Raw genomic sequence first — 15,090 nt, 5'->3', positions numbered from 1 at the left:
CAGTCAGGGAAAATAAGAGTATAAAAATAATACATCTTACAACATAAATCACCTTATTCTGTTCCATTCTTTCTAAAAGAAATACATAAATTTAGTTATTTCACCTTCTCATTATAGTACCAAAAGATTCCTTTGTGAACAGCCTAATCAGAACATATTTTGGAACTGCACAGCAACTGTCGAACAACAGAACTCTTAAATATATTTAATCACACTAGATTAGCAATGCCTGAATCAAAGTGTAGATATTTCCGACTTTAAGATTCATTGCCTCAGGTATATATGCAAAATTAATTGCATGTGATAACACACCAATATAAATTCAATTTCCCTTTCTAACCTCACTGATTGCACCTCTTGTAACAAGCACATAACTGATCAAATTCTCATCAAGAACCACAAATTGGCACTCCATCTCACAGGTGATAAACTATGTTTCACCGCTCAACCTTCAATAAAGAAAATGAAAATTTAATCAGGACAGGTAGATTCCCTACCCCCAACACTCTAATCCCAAAAAGCTGTACATGTAGTTATGCTAAGAATGTTATTCAATCCTAAATTCATCACATTTCACTTTTTCAGTTGGAGTAGATACTTTCAAGTCCAAAGTATACTAAGAATCTAAGCTTTAAAGAACAGGTATTTTATCTCTTTTAAATACGCACGCACACACACACACATATATATATGTATATATAATTTTTTTTTTACTTTAAGTGTGTGTGTGTGTGTATGTGTGTGTGTACACTCACGGAGGCAGGTGTGGGTATATATGTATAGGTATTTCTTTCTGCTAGAAAGAAAAATCTAAAACAATGAATAATTCAGTATTACTGATACTTTGAAAGAAGTGCCCAGTATGGCTTCTAAAGATATTAAGATTCATTGGTTATCACTAAAAGAAATTAGCCTCCTTTGCAAAATAGCTAATCCCAGATGCCACCCTGGAAATACATGAGTGTGGAAAAAATCTATCATATCAGATAGAAAAGAAGCTATCAAACGTTATGACAGTCATATCAAAACAAGTGAGGAAACCACCTGAAGAGGCTCCTACTGGTCCAAAATTAAAAATTTCATCAATAATAAGGATAAAACTATACTGGACCAAAACAACCAAGTATGTTTAAATATATTAATTCATTAATACACTTAAAAAAATTTCACCACTCATCTTCAGAAAATGTTAGAGAATCAATATTATTTTGAAAAGTAGAAAATAAAGGGTAAAAAGTAGGCAACTTTTCTAAAATCAAACTTTTCTAAAGTCATAGCTAAAAATAACCAGTTTACAAAAGGAAGTTTCTTTTATAAAATTCTGGCTAATAAACACAGGAATGCTGGAATATCACCATTTTGTGAACTCAATAAAGTCATGGATCTAGGGCTAGGCACTGATCATCAATAGCTAGTAACATTACAAAAACAGAAACAATCTGATATTACATATCCCTCTTAATAGAAGTATACATCAGCATGTATAAAATGTTCTTAGGGAAAAAAATACATATGCATAACATTTAACTTGAATTAGATCAAGCCTCTAGATTTAACTATAAATTTACAAGAGATACCACGAATAGAAATCATATTAAGGTATACCACATGAGGGGGCACCTGGGCTCAGTGGATTAAAGTCTCTGCCTTCAGCTCAGGTCATGATCTCAGGGTCCTGGGATCAAGCCCCACATCGGGCTCTCTGCTCAGCAGGGAGCCTGCTTTCCTTCCTCTCTCTGCCTGCCTCTCTGCCTACTTGTGATCTCTCTGTCAAATAAATAAATAAAATCTTAAAAAAAAAAAAAAGGTATACCACATGAATGTAATCAGTAAAATCCAGACTCCTGGAGACAAAGAAAACCAAACTAGCCAGTTTGTTCTACCAAATAACAATAGTATTTTAAAAAAGGAAAACAGAAAATGCAAAATAAACAGAAGAGTTGGAGGGGAAACCTATAGATCAACTCTGACCAAGACACCTTTTTTCAATAATTTTATTTTTTTTAAGATTTTATTCATTTATTTGACAGACAGAGATCACAAGTAGGTAGAGAGAGAAGAGGAGGAGGAAGCAGGCTCCCCATGAAGCAGAGAGCCAGATGTGGGGCTCGATCCCAGGACCCTGAGATCATGACCTGAGCTGAAGGCAGAGGCTTTAACCCACTGAGCCACCAAGGTGCCCCAAGACACCTTTTTTCAAAGAGAGAAATATTCTGTGCTATCCAATAAGGTTGCCTTTAACCTCATGTGGCTACTGAGCACTTGATGATTAAGGATCAGAATATTCCATTTTAATTTTAATTAATTTAAATAGCTATACACTACTACTGTATTGGATGGTGCCATTATAAGTCAATGGAGAATTAAGAGACTTATTAATCAATCTGAAATTTATCAAATGATGGATCTTATTTGGTTCCCTATTCAAACAAATCTTTTTTTTTAAAGAGTATAAAACAATTAGGAAAATGTGAATCCTGTCAGATATTTAATATTAAGAAATCAGTATTAATATTTTTATGTGTAGGGGCACTTGGGTGGCTCAGTGGGTTAAAGCCTCTGCCTTTAACTCAGGTCATAATCCCAGGGTCCTGGGATCAAGCCCCACATCGGGCTCTCTGCCCAGCAGGGAGCCTGCTTCCTCCTCTGTCTCTGCCTGCCTCTCTGCCTACTTATGACCTCTCTCTGTCAAATAAGTAAATAAAATCTTTTTTTTTAAGATTTTATTTATTTATTTGACAGAGAGAGAGATCACAAGTAGGCAGAGAGAGAGGAGGAGGCAGGCTCCCTGCTGAGCAGAGAGCCCCATGCGGGGCTTGATCCCAGGACCCTGGGATCACGACCTGAGCTGAAGGCAGAGACTTTAACCCACTGAGCCACCCAGGCGCCCCAATAAAATCTTTTTTAAAAAAATATTTTTATGTGTAGCAACTCTACTTTGGTAATGGGACCAGAGATTATCCTTTAAAAATAGTTGCAGATAAAATGATATAATTTCAACCTATAATAAAATTCAAACTATAATATAGTTTGAATTTGCTTCAAACTAATTGGGGGATGGAATGAAAGAAGATTAGGCATTGTACTGATAATGACTGAAGCTGGGTGATGGGTAAATGGGATCCTGGATACATTCTCTATATTTGTATGTCTCTGAAAATTCCCATAGTAGAAATTTTGGAGGGAAGAGGGGACACTTAACTTGTATTCTAGGAAGAGGTTTGCTTTTATTTCCCCCAGGAAGGACAGTAGATACTAGAAATGTAAAAGAAATTCTTAGGAGGGATGTTGAGATACTTTATAGGTTAACTCTGGTTACATGCTAATAAACTGTCCTTTATTTTTTAATTTTATTAAAGATTTTATTTATTTATTTGAGAAAGAGAGCATGCAAGTACATGTGAGTGGGGAGAGGGGCAGAAAGGGTGGTAGAGGGAAAGGGAGAGAATCTCAAGCAGATTCCATGACCAGTGAGGAGCACAACACAGAGCTCCATCCCGTAACCCTGAGATCATGACCTGAGCTGAAATCAAGAGTCAGACCATTAACCAACTGAGCCACCCAGGTCTCCAAACTGTCCTTTATTTTATACACTCAAGCCTGACTGTCTATTGAGCAGCTTTTTACTTTTTGGGTGTCATAACTGAATTTTTCTTTGACATCATTTGACGGTTCCTTTCAAAGTGGTTAGATTAGAATGTAAAACCAAATGCCTCATTTGGACCTGTAGATGATGTGGTTCACAATTTGAAGTAAAAGCATTACAATGTACTTTCTTTCAATTTAGATTTAAGGATGTGGTAGGACAAAAAAACACCACCATCACCACCCCAGCCAAAAGATATCCCTGTCAAATCCCTGGAACCTGTGATGTTATCTTATTTAGGAAAAGGGTTTTTAAGATATAATTAATGACCCTGAGAAGAAATCATCCTGAATTATCTAGGTCGCCTTAAATCCAATGACAAATGTCCTTAGATACACAGAGGAGAATAAACAAAGTAGAAGGCAAAATGAAGAAGCACAGATTGAAGGAAAGTGGTCACAAGCCAAGCAAACAGGCAACCACTAAAGGCTGGAAGCAGCAAGTTCTCTTCCAACACTCCACAAGTGTAGCGGGATTTCAGACTGGCCTCCAGAACTGTGAGAGAATAAATTTTTCTCATTTTAAGGCACTAAGTTTGTGGTAAATTGTTAAAACAGCCACAGAAAACTAATACAAGGAATTATCTACTCTTTCAAATATTCCTTCCTCATATTGGCTCAATAATTAGAAGTTATTGTGGCTCTAATTTTTTGAGCATCTTTTCCATTTTGAAGGCAGGAATTTTTGTTTCTTTTATTCAATGATGCACATCTACTGCTGGAAGCTACTCACTGATCATAACTTTTTATGTTTCTTTCCACCTTTCTCAGTGACATTCTTTCATTAAACAGCTAAAGTGGCCCTGCCCAAAGAAAACAAAGAGCATAAAGAATAACTTATCTTACTTTAAAGTCTGCCATCTTGAAGCTTTAACAATTGTTCCAGATGTCTAATAGCTAATTAAGGAAACTCTATCTGAAATCATCAAGTTCATTCATTTGGTATCTTATCTTTTCCTCTACCACATAGAGTATATACCAATAATTCCCAAAGCTTTTTTGTTTCATGATTTAGTGTTTTGTAATTATCCCCTCTACTTCATGACCTCTGTCCCTCAAACTTACAATTTTTTTAAAAAGGCACTGTGTGATACAGTATTTTTATATGTTATTGATTTTTAGAAGGGAAGGAAAAATTGAAACACTGAAAACGCTTTACTTTTGTGGTATGCAAAGAAAGGATTATAAACCTATGTCCCAAGTGTTTCTTCCTTTCTTCTAGCTTGTTACCTGTATGCTACTCAGACTTGATAATCATTTTTGTCACATCATTCTATGACATACTTACATCATTATGTTTTAGCAATGAGCATCCAATTATATTTAATTCTCTTTTAGTAAAAAAGAAGGCATTTCGTCAACTTGAAGAGCAATACTATTTACTATTCAGAAGCACGTCTTTCCTATTAGTGAACTAGCCTGAGGTTAGTGGCACCTTTATGGAACACACAGATTATTTCTGCAGATAATAATACTATCTAGAAGTGGCCATTTCTGCAATATAAATGAATATGTAATTCTACTCCACTTAAATTTGAAATAATACCCTTCAGAAATAACTTCAGTATACACCTGAAACTAATGTAGTGTGTGTCAACTGTACTTCGATTTTTTTAAAATCTGAAAGAAGAAAGAAAAAGGAAGGAGGGGAGGGAGGAAGGAAGGAAACAAGAAAGGAAGGAAGGAAAGAAGGAAGAAAAAAAGAATGAAAACTTTATTACATGGTTTGAATAGCAATCAGATCCTCTTATCCTTTCTTAAAGAAGTTAATGAGAGGATTAAAAAGTATATCATTGATATAGAGATGATAATTATCTTGTTGGCTTGGTTCTTGTCTCAACTTTTCACTCTTAGCCATCTGTATTTCTCAATAGCTCTAAAAACAAGGTTGCGACGACTACAAATGAATCAGTATTTCATTTTTTCAGTTAAACTCTCTATTAGTCGCTGGTATATAGTCTTCTCATGTAATATTAACCCATTACAAGCAGAAATATTTTTGAAAACCAATAATAAATGACTAAACAGCACTAATAGACAAGTGGAAAAGACAATCTCCTGCCACTGATCAACTGAAAATGTAGCAAATTAGACATAGCTCTCCCTATTATAAATATAAAATAGTTTTATTTCCAGTTCAGAAGAGTCATATAAATAATTTTTAAGGATGATAATGGTACACAAAGTGGAAAACTGCGGAGGAGGGGAGATACAAGATTATAAATATGAGAAAAGTAATATATTATGAATGCATACATTTGACAGTAATCATAAACATGCAAAAACTACTTCATGAATTTTAGAAATGCAATTCAGTCTTCCATTCTCTAGAACTAAAAAGCAAGCTCACATCTGTTAAAACAACAAAGACCTGGGGACAGAGGTGAGGTAGAAGAAGATGCCTGAAGTGGACTCTGTCCATTCAAGCGTATAATTGTAATGAATAATTTACAAGCATACTTTCATCATCAATGCCACTAAGAGCTGAATTCTAAGGAGCTTAGGGAGATTGTAACACATCTGCTAACCAAGCTGAATAAGCAGAGGAAACCTAAGCAAAAATGATCCAACAAAACCTGTTTACAAGACTGGGGAGGGCATAGGAAAACAAAAGACACGGCAGAATAGCAGAGACTGGTGTAGTTGTGGTCACTGCCTTATGTCCTTAACTGTATCCATTCATTCCACTTCAGAAAATCAGATAGTTATATTAAGCCAACTGAGTCAGAGAGCTGTACTAGGCTAATATTAGCTATATAAACTCCCCATCAAAAAGAATATAAGATAAGGACAGGCAGAGTGTGAAAGGGAAACAAAGCATCAGCAAATCTTTCCATTTTAACAAATAATCTAAAAAATATATTCCACTGAATATATATTCCACTGAAATATATTTAAAAATTCTATAATTCATACATGATTTTTCAGATTTATGCTTATTTCATTATCTTCGAAAGAAAGCATATCAAACACACACCAAAAAAAACACAAAAATAAGTAGGTTGTCTTACAGAAAATAGTCACTCAACAGCTTATAAAATAATGATTTCTCAACAGTCAAATGAAACTCAACGCTTGACATCAAGATAACACAATGCCACAAAAACACAAAATCTTTAAATGAAGATCTCATCTGCTTTTCTACTGGTTTTAAAGAAATGCTACATGTGTCATCTCAGACTTACCTTATGAAATTACAGTATTAGCATTATAAAACAACAACGAATAATATGCTTAGCCATCTAACCAGAAGGCAAAATTCTGCATCTCAAGATCAAGTTAAAAATTAAAAAACAAAAATAAAAACAAGAAGCAAGCTAGGCCAATCTACTCCTTTTTTTCACCACAAATAGTACTTTGGCTTCAAAGAAGATTGAGGGAAAGGATTCATTTTATTCCTACACATTGATGTGCTCAATAAATACGTAAGGTATTTCAGATACAAGGTATAAAACAAAAAAAGACAAAAATCTCTGGTCTAAAGGGACTTATACTGGTCTCAAGAAAACTAATAAATCAATGAGAAAAATAAATACATAAGATACCAGAAAGTGACAAATAATATGCCAAGAAATAAATAAAATGGCGTGATAAAATTTAAAGTGACTGAGTGGCTATGTAAGATTGGATATTCAGAATGCCCTTTGAAGGACATAGCCACAAGAATCAAATGATTCTCCTCAGGTCGAGAGCTAAAAAGCCTTATTCTAAGAGTAAACTAGACCTAATTTAGGTAGAGAAAGAAAAGCAAAATGACTAGAGCCTAGTAACCAAGGGAGAAAATGGTAGAAGGTAAGGTCATGACCACAGGACCAGATTATTTGGGGTCCTCTGGTCAGAGTAATAAATTTCTACATTATACCCTTGGACCATAAGAAGGAGCCTTATGAAACTCCACTGTCATGCTTTTTGTAAAACTGCTGTTGGGGATACTAATCACCACACCAAACAAAAACTCTTCATGATGGTCCAAAGGAAGAATTTCTCTTAAATCTCATGGTCATTAACAGCAGAACTTTTTCTTTCTTTTTTTTTTTTAAGATTTTATTTATTTATTTGACAGACAATAGCAGCGGGGGGTGGAGGGTGAGAAACACTAGCAGGGGGAGTGGGGGAAGGAAAAGCAGGCTTCCTGCTACACAGGGAGCCCCAAGCAGGGCTCCATCCCAGGATTGAAGGATCATGACCTGAGCTGAAGTGAGATGTTTAAAGACTAAGCCACCCAGGTGCCCCAGCTGAACTCTTTATGAGAAACTGATATAAATTTACCGTATGTGAATTCTGATGTTAATCATTCTCTCATCTATTCCCTTAACCCCAGAAAAATTCAGAGTTGAATTTACAATTAGCTTCTAGCAATTGTATAAAACCTTAAGGCATCTATTTTTTTTAAATAAATGTTTTCTTTAAGAATAGTTTAAGATTCACAAAAAAGTTACAAAGATAGTCCAGAGAGTTCTCATATACCCCCCACAAGTTTCCACTATCATTAACATCTTATGTAAGTATGGTACATTTGTCCCAATTAATGAACCAAAACTGAAACATTATTATAAACTCACGTCTATAATATACTTAGATTTCCTTAATTTTTACCTGATGTTCTTTTTCTGTTCTAAGATCTTTAAAATATCTAAGTCTACATACTAAATTTACTGGAGCTTTATAGTACTATTTTATCTTAATTTCTCCCTTATTCTAACCCCTGTAACTACTATCACCTAATATATTTTAATTCTATAAACTGCTCCCAATACTTCTGGGAACCATGCGGAATAACAACAACAAAAATGAGCAGAAAGAGAGTTCTTAAAAGATAAAATCAGCTTTTCCCCAACAAGTCATACAGTTCAGTATTATTCACTATTAACACTTCATAAATCTTTTAAAAATACAGAGACTCAAAAAAAAATATTCAATTATGGGGCACCTGGGTGGCTCGGATGGTTAAGTATCTGCCTTCGGCTCAGGTCATGATTCTGGGGTCCTGGGATCATGTCCCGCATTAGGATTCCTGCTCAATGGGGAGCCTGCTTCTCCCTCTGCCTTTCTCTCTGTCTCTCATAACTAAATAAATAAATAATCTTCACACACACACACACACACACACACACACACGCACACATACATATCCAATTAAAAATTGTATTCAAATATATCATTTGGATAAAAATGCAAAGTCAATATAAAAAAGTCACTTTTATGTTTCAATACTGGTTTTTTCTCTGGAATTCTCTCTTTTTTAGGTACAGACAACATTAATGATCCTGATTGTCCTTATTGAGCCATACAACATTAATGTGGTCTCAGATCACACAAATCTAAAATGAGAGTGAGGCAAAATGATCTTATGAAGTCCCTTTCAGCTAGAAATGTCAATGATCTCTTAATTCTGTGACCTAGGTTGACTGTCAAATGCTATTTTGCTGTCACAAGTAAAGCGCAGAAAACAGTAATGCTTCTAAACAAAAGATAGTACAGTTTAAAAAGAGAATGTCAAAGCCTGAAGCTTTACTTGAAATTAATTCAGAGAAAAACAAAAATTGATTAATATAGTATATAAATAATATTAGTGTATAAATTTATATGTATATAAACTATGTAAATCAAAAGTACCCTGGGAAAGGGGGAAATTCCCCCCCAAAAAAAGTTGTGAATATTTACTCAAGTAGATTAATTTCATAAAGTGGCTGAGATACCAAATGGGGAAAGACAAAAAGCATGAAAGAAAAGGTAAAAAAAAAAAAAAAAATCAATTCATCATTTTATATTTACCACTAGTTCTCTATTATTGAAAATTTGACTACGTCAAATGGGTATTGCAATTAAGTGGTCTGTTTTCACATCTATACTAAACTGTTTTGTCTCAAAACAATCCTGTTAAGATGTCACTGATTTTTTGCTGGGAACCATTAGCTGGCAGCTTCATTTAATCTATCCCAAATACCCAATTCCTCACTGGCAGCAGGAATTGTAAAAACACAATAGAGTTTAAGGGTTTTTAGCATCACTTTCCAAAAATTCCTTGAAACACTGTTCTACAAAAGACTGACTCCACAGATTTTAAGTGTATACCTGATCTTGACATTTAAAAAAGATCACTTTAATATTCTTATTCACTTTAATATTCTTATTCTACTGCCATGGTATGCTGCTCTACAAGTCTTTCTGCAGGAAAAAAAATACCAATTTAAATACTAAAATGTTTAATTATTAATGCCATTATTTAAAAATCAATAAATCGTATAAACTTTAACATGGAATTTAAGTCATCTTCTAAGTCACAGAATATTTCCACGTGTAAATAGTTAACAAAAAACCAGATTAGGGACGCCTGGGTGGCTCAGTTGGTTGAGCAGCTGCCTTCGGCTCAGGTCATGATCCCAGCGTCCTGGGATCGAGTCCCACATCGGGCTCCTTGCTTGGCGGGGAGCCTGCTCCTCCCTCTGCCTCTGCCTGCCATTCTGTCTGCCTGTGCTCGCTCGCTCTCCTCTCTCTCTGACAAATAAATTAAAAAAAAAAAATCTTAAAAAAAAAAAAAAAACAAAAACCAGATTATCCAGAAGAGTAAGTAATGATATATATCAAAAGAGATTAAATATAAATTGATAAGGAATGCCTGAGAATAAGTCCTTAAGCTTTCTTATGTACATTGTTTTGGAATATGAGCACTTCTTAATTACAATTATAAGATATCTACTTTAAATAAAAAGAGACCTTTTATTTTTCATGAATCAATATATAAATGAATGACACGTGAAATTTATTCTCAAAGTATGAATGCAGTAAAATACCATAAATCTGAATGTTTATTTATTTGAGTAAAAAAAGCAACTTTAGATGAACATGTCTTAGTTTCGTAATGCACTGAAATTATTTTGTTTGGTGGGTTTTTTTTAAGTGAGGAAAAAGCCCACTTTACTAACAAAGGGTAAAGGCACTATCTTGAAATGTCCTACACAGTTGCAAGAAATGACTCACTGGTATAAAAAATTGTGTCTGTGGTCAACTTCTTATCAACAAACAGTTTCATATACTATGCCTTTTATCAAATAAACCACTTCACTCTTACAGAACCCATTTCAAGTCACCTTGAACAAGAAAGCTATTTATTTTACTATAACTCATCTAAAGTAATAAGTCAGCAAAAAAAAAAATTTTATAAGATTTTATTTATTTGAGAGACAGAGAGTGAGCAGTTGGAGGGGGCATCAGGAGGAACAGACTCCTCACTTGAGCAGAGGGCCTGATGTGGGGCTAAACCCCAGGACCCTGAGATCACGACCTGAGCCGAAAGCAGATGCTTAACTGACTGAGCCACCAAGGCACCCCAGCAAAAATGTTTTTTAACTTTAATAATGATGTACCTTAAAACCATTCAACACATGTAATTATTCAGTACAGCTCTTAATTACTTAGATTTGATTCAATACAATAAACATTTTGAAAAATATAAATGTCCTCTGGATGCTATAAAAAACAAATGCTCCTGTATTCTAATAGAATAATCTAATTATCAATGAACTTAAGAATCTTGTAAACCTACTGGCTAATTACTGTCTAAAAGAAGTTAGCATTAATCATATTGATCTAAAATTATTTAAGATTTATGGCAGGGGTTCTAGACTTTGCTATTTATTAGAATCACCTAGGAGAGTGTAGAACTATCAATGCCTGGGCTTCACTCCCAGATCCTACTTTAATTCGTTCGAGATGGGAACAAAGTATCAGTATTTGTATAAAACAAACAAAACAAACACAGGTAAACTGAATTAAACATACAACACAATTGAGAACTATCAACTTGGGATATACTTCAGTTGTAAGACAGAAAAAACTTGCTCACTGGCACCAAAAGTTTTAAGTCTACTAAAAACTTAAGGTGTAGGAAAAAAAAGTGAAGAAAAGGAGAAAAAAACAATATTTTAAAACATAATCAAGGCCTAACAAACATTTTTGCCTTTAAAAAATGTTAAAGTTGAAAGCCCTATCTTAGATTTGGTTGATAGATAGGCTTATGCTGCTTTATTTATAGATAACAGCTAAATAAAAGCAATACAAACACAATGGTAAGAATAAATGATAGAAATAATTATCATTCAAATTTAACACCATAGAAAGACAGTAAATTAATATAGTATCACGATCAGATGAGACAAAATTATAGTCAATAACATCTTCTAACCTCAATACTACACAGAATAGTGTTTCTTTAAACCACTTTCCAATACCTTCGATTCTTAAGTACCTCAAAAGAGAAGAATTCATTTAAGAAGATATAGTTACATGGCTCCAATCTGAGATTAGGAAGAACAAACAAGTGCAGAATATTTCCCTTATGAAAGCAGCATATACATCTGTATGATCAGCCACAATACTCTCTTTACAACAGGGCCCAAAGTTAACATCTCTGAGCAATGAGATAAAAAAAGTTCTTAATTATAAGCATTTTAACATATTATCACAGAATTCAGTTTCTCTCTAATAACAGTTAAAAGTGTATGAAAATTACTAGCAACATAAGCCGGCATGAAGGGATGAATGAGGATCACCAGAACAAGTCAGAATATGTTTGTTACAAACTGGATGGTAAACTTACAAGAAAAATTAAAGATAAGTAGTCCAACCTTGAGAATAAAATTAAAAGAACCAATAATAAAAAATTACACAGGATGAGGGAACCAGTTAAACTTCCATGTAATTTCATTTTTCTTAAAATGAAATTTTAAGAAAATTATTTTTAAAATATTTTGAGAGGTACTCTTTAAGACATAAAGAACATTTTGATAAATAAGTACTTTCTGTTAAACATTAGAAAATTAAATATATTTTAATAATAAATTAATTATTATTATAATACAAAATTCAGTGACATATTATAAAACTAATACCCAAGTGCCAATACCCTGGTAAGGATTTCAAGATGTTAAAGGAAGCACATTTTGAATGCAGAATGGTTAGAGATGAAAGATGTAGAATTCTATGTAATTAAAAAAATGAGATTTTTTTTTTTTTTTTTTTTTTTTTTTTTTTTTGCTTCGGGAGTAGAATTCAGTGATTCAGCAAAGAAATGAGATTTCTTATAAAATTATAGACCTATACTTTTATATTAAACAACTTAAACATCTGTTACATGTCATAAAAATAAGCCTCCAAAAGCCTGTCACTAGAATGACTTCACAGAATTCCAGTTTGGTGTCTTATAAATATATTAATCTATACACACTATCTAGATTATTCTTGGTATATACTTTTTCACATTCATCCTTCCTGAGGAAAATGTAGTATGAAATTTTAAAAGATTACCCAGCATCAGAGGAAACACTCCCTCAAGAAATAACTGTTTAATTAGCTCCATTATTTAATGACAACTTTAAATTATAGCTCTCCAAACCTACCAAAGGTTAAACCCATAAGGAATGAGCTGGTGAGCAGAAGCTGAGATAACAGAAAAGCTCAATAAAGATAACTGGAGAGACAACTACTGTCCTTAGATCAGCGATTTTATGACTGCCAAAGTGTGCACATGCATTTAGATACATGTTTATATCACCCACACATACATACACAGTAAATATGCTTCATTGTTTTGTTTTGTTTTGTTTACTAATCCCAATCTAAAGACATGGCATAAATAGAAAGGAAAAACTAAATTGCACAGACTAATTATGGACTAAGGATTTACTAAAGGATGGATGGATGAATCGATGGATGGATATAGAGACAGATATAAAAATATACTGGGGGGAGGGGAGATGATACAGGTAAGAACTTTGACTCGAAACCAGTATCTGTGATTCACAATGCTAAGGTGATTCAAGGACATTGTAAGGGATCCATTTTAGGTAAATGTGAGCTTAACAAACAAAAAGCTGACTGAAATATAAAGTAATCATAACGTATATTTTCAAAAGCATAAAAGATCTATATAACAGGGCAGGATATATTAGTTTTCTACTACGCAGTTTAAAATATCTTCCCTTAAAAAGGGATTTTTTGTGACTAAATTAGGGATTAGTACATCTTACCTTCCACAGAAGGCGCCTGATCCTGAGCTGAATACAGCATATCCTTGAAAGCCTATTAAAAGAAAAAAAAAAAGTGCATGAAATAATGAGTAATCTTTAAACTAACAGCATTTGATGCTAAACAATTACTTCTTTTTCAATATCCAGACCACACAATCCAGACTACTAAATTGAGAATTTAGTAATATACTTCAATTAACTTTAGTAAGCTGAAACCCAAATACTATACTTTCATATCAACCCAGTATTGTCCAATCTTTAAGAAAATGACTAATATGTACACTTTAAAAATTAAAGGGCATTGGGAACAGAATGAAAAATCTCCTGAGAGATCATAAACTCTCTTGACTAAAAAAAAAATAGCGAGAGAAACTGAGAACAATGGTCCGAAAGATATATATGGAACAGTGCTTAAGAAAACATGAAACACTGGGGTGCCTGGGTGGCTCAGTGGGTTAAAGCCTCTGCCTTCAGCTCAGGTCGTGATCCCAGGGTCCTGGGATAGAGCCCCGCATCGCATCGCATGGCATCGCATCGCATCGGGCTCTCTGCTCAGCAGGGAGCCTGCTTCCTCCTCTCTCTCTGCCTGCCTCTCTGCCTACTTGTGATCTCTGTCTGTCAAATAAATAAATAAAAATCTTAAAAAAAAAAATCCAATCCTTTAAAAAAAAAAAAGAAAAGAAAACATGAAACACTGGATACAATTTTTTTCTTTTTGTAGTAACATAAAAGTAACATAAAATTTACCATTTAACCATTTTCACATTAACAATTCGGTAGTGTCAAGTACACAGACATGCTATGAAGACAATCTCCGGAATTCTTTTTATCTTGGATACAAATAGTCTTCAATGACGGCCTGGAATGTCCTCCATAAGAGTGCAGGACTATAAATATATTTACAGATTGTTTTTCTTCCAAACCAGTGAATAAACTACCAATGATATTTAGGTAATTTGGATGGCTGCAGTTTGGTCTCCCAGTAAGTGGTTTGGGAGCAGTCATGAAAATCATTTCCCCACACCTATCAATATAGTAGAATCAACTGAGTGGATAAGGCTCCAATGCTGAAGAGCTGGTCCTAAACAGGTGGCTATATCCAGTCCCAAAGCTTCGAAACTTCAAATACCATCTAACACTTGGTGATTCCCAAAGTGGCCTCCAGCCTCCCTCAACAACTGACATTTGGAGTCAGATAATTTTTTGTCTGGGGGGAGGCTGAGGGGCTGCTCTGTGCATAATAGGATTTTTAGTATCATCCCTGGCATCAAGAGACTCACTAGGCTCATCTAGATACCAGTAGCAACACCTCCACCAAAACTGTAACAACCAAAAATATCTCCACATACTGCCAAATGTCCCATGAGGGTCAAAATCAACACACCACCCCCACACCCAGAACCACTGCCCTAGAGTC

At 34.2% G+C, this 15,090-nt stretch overlaps 1 protein-coding gene across 1 annotated transcript in view; it reads right to left on the bottom strand.

Annotated features, from left to right (window-relative positions):
• Positions 1-15,090, bottom strand: part of XPR1 (xenotropic and polytropic retrovirus receptor 1) — a 221,149-nt gene that overhangs the window by 174,467 nt on the left and 31,592 nt on the right. Inside the window, exon 2 of the mRNA XM_047704526.1 lies at positions 13,674-13,725. Within this exon, the coding sequence (XP_047560482.1) occupies positions 13,674-13,725 (52 nt within the window). The remainder of the gene's footprint in view (positions 1-13,673; positions 13,726-15,090) is intronic.

Source organism: Lutra lutra, chromosome 15 (genome assembly GCF_902655055.1).
Source record: "Lutra lutra chromosome 15, mLutLut1.2, whole genome shotgun sequence".
In the NCBI taxonomy this organism is placed as follows: Eukaryota; Metazoa; Chordata; class Mammalia; order Carnivora; family Mustelidae; genus Lutra; species Lutra lutra.
Note: the sequence above shows the minus strand (reverse complement) of the source record. Positions and strands in the feature narration are given on the sequence as shown.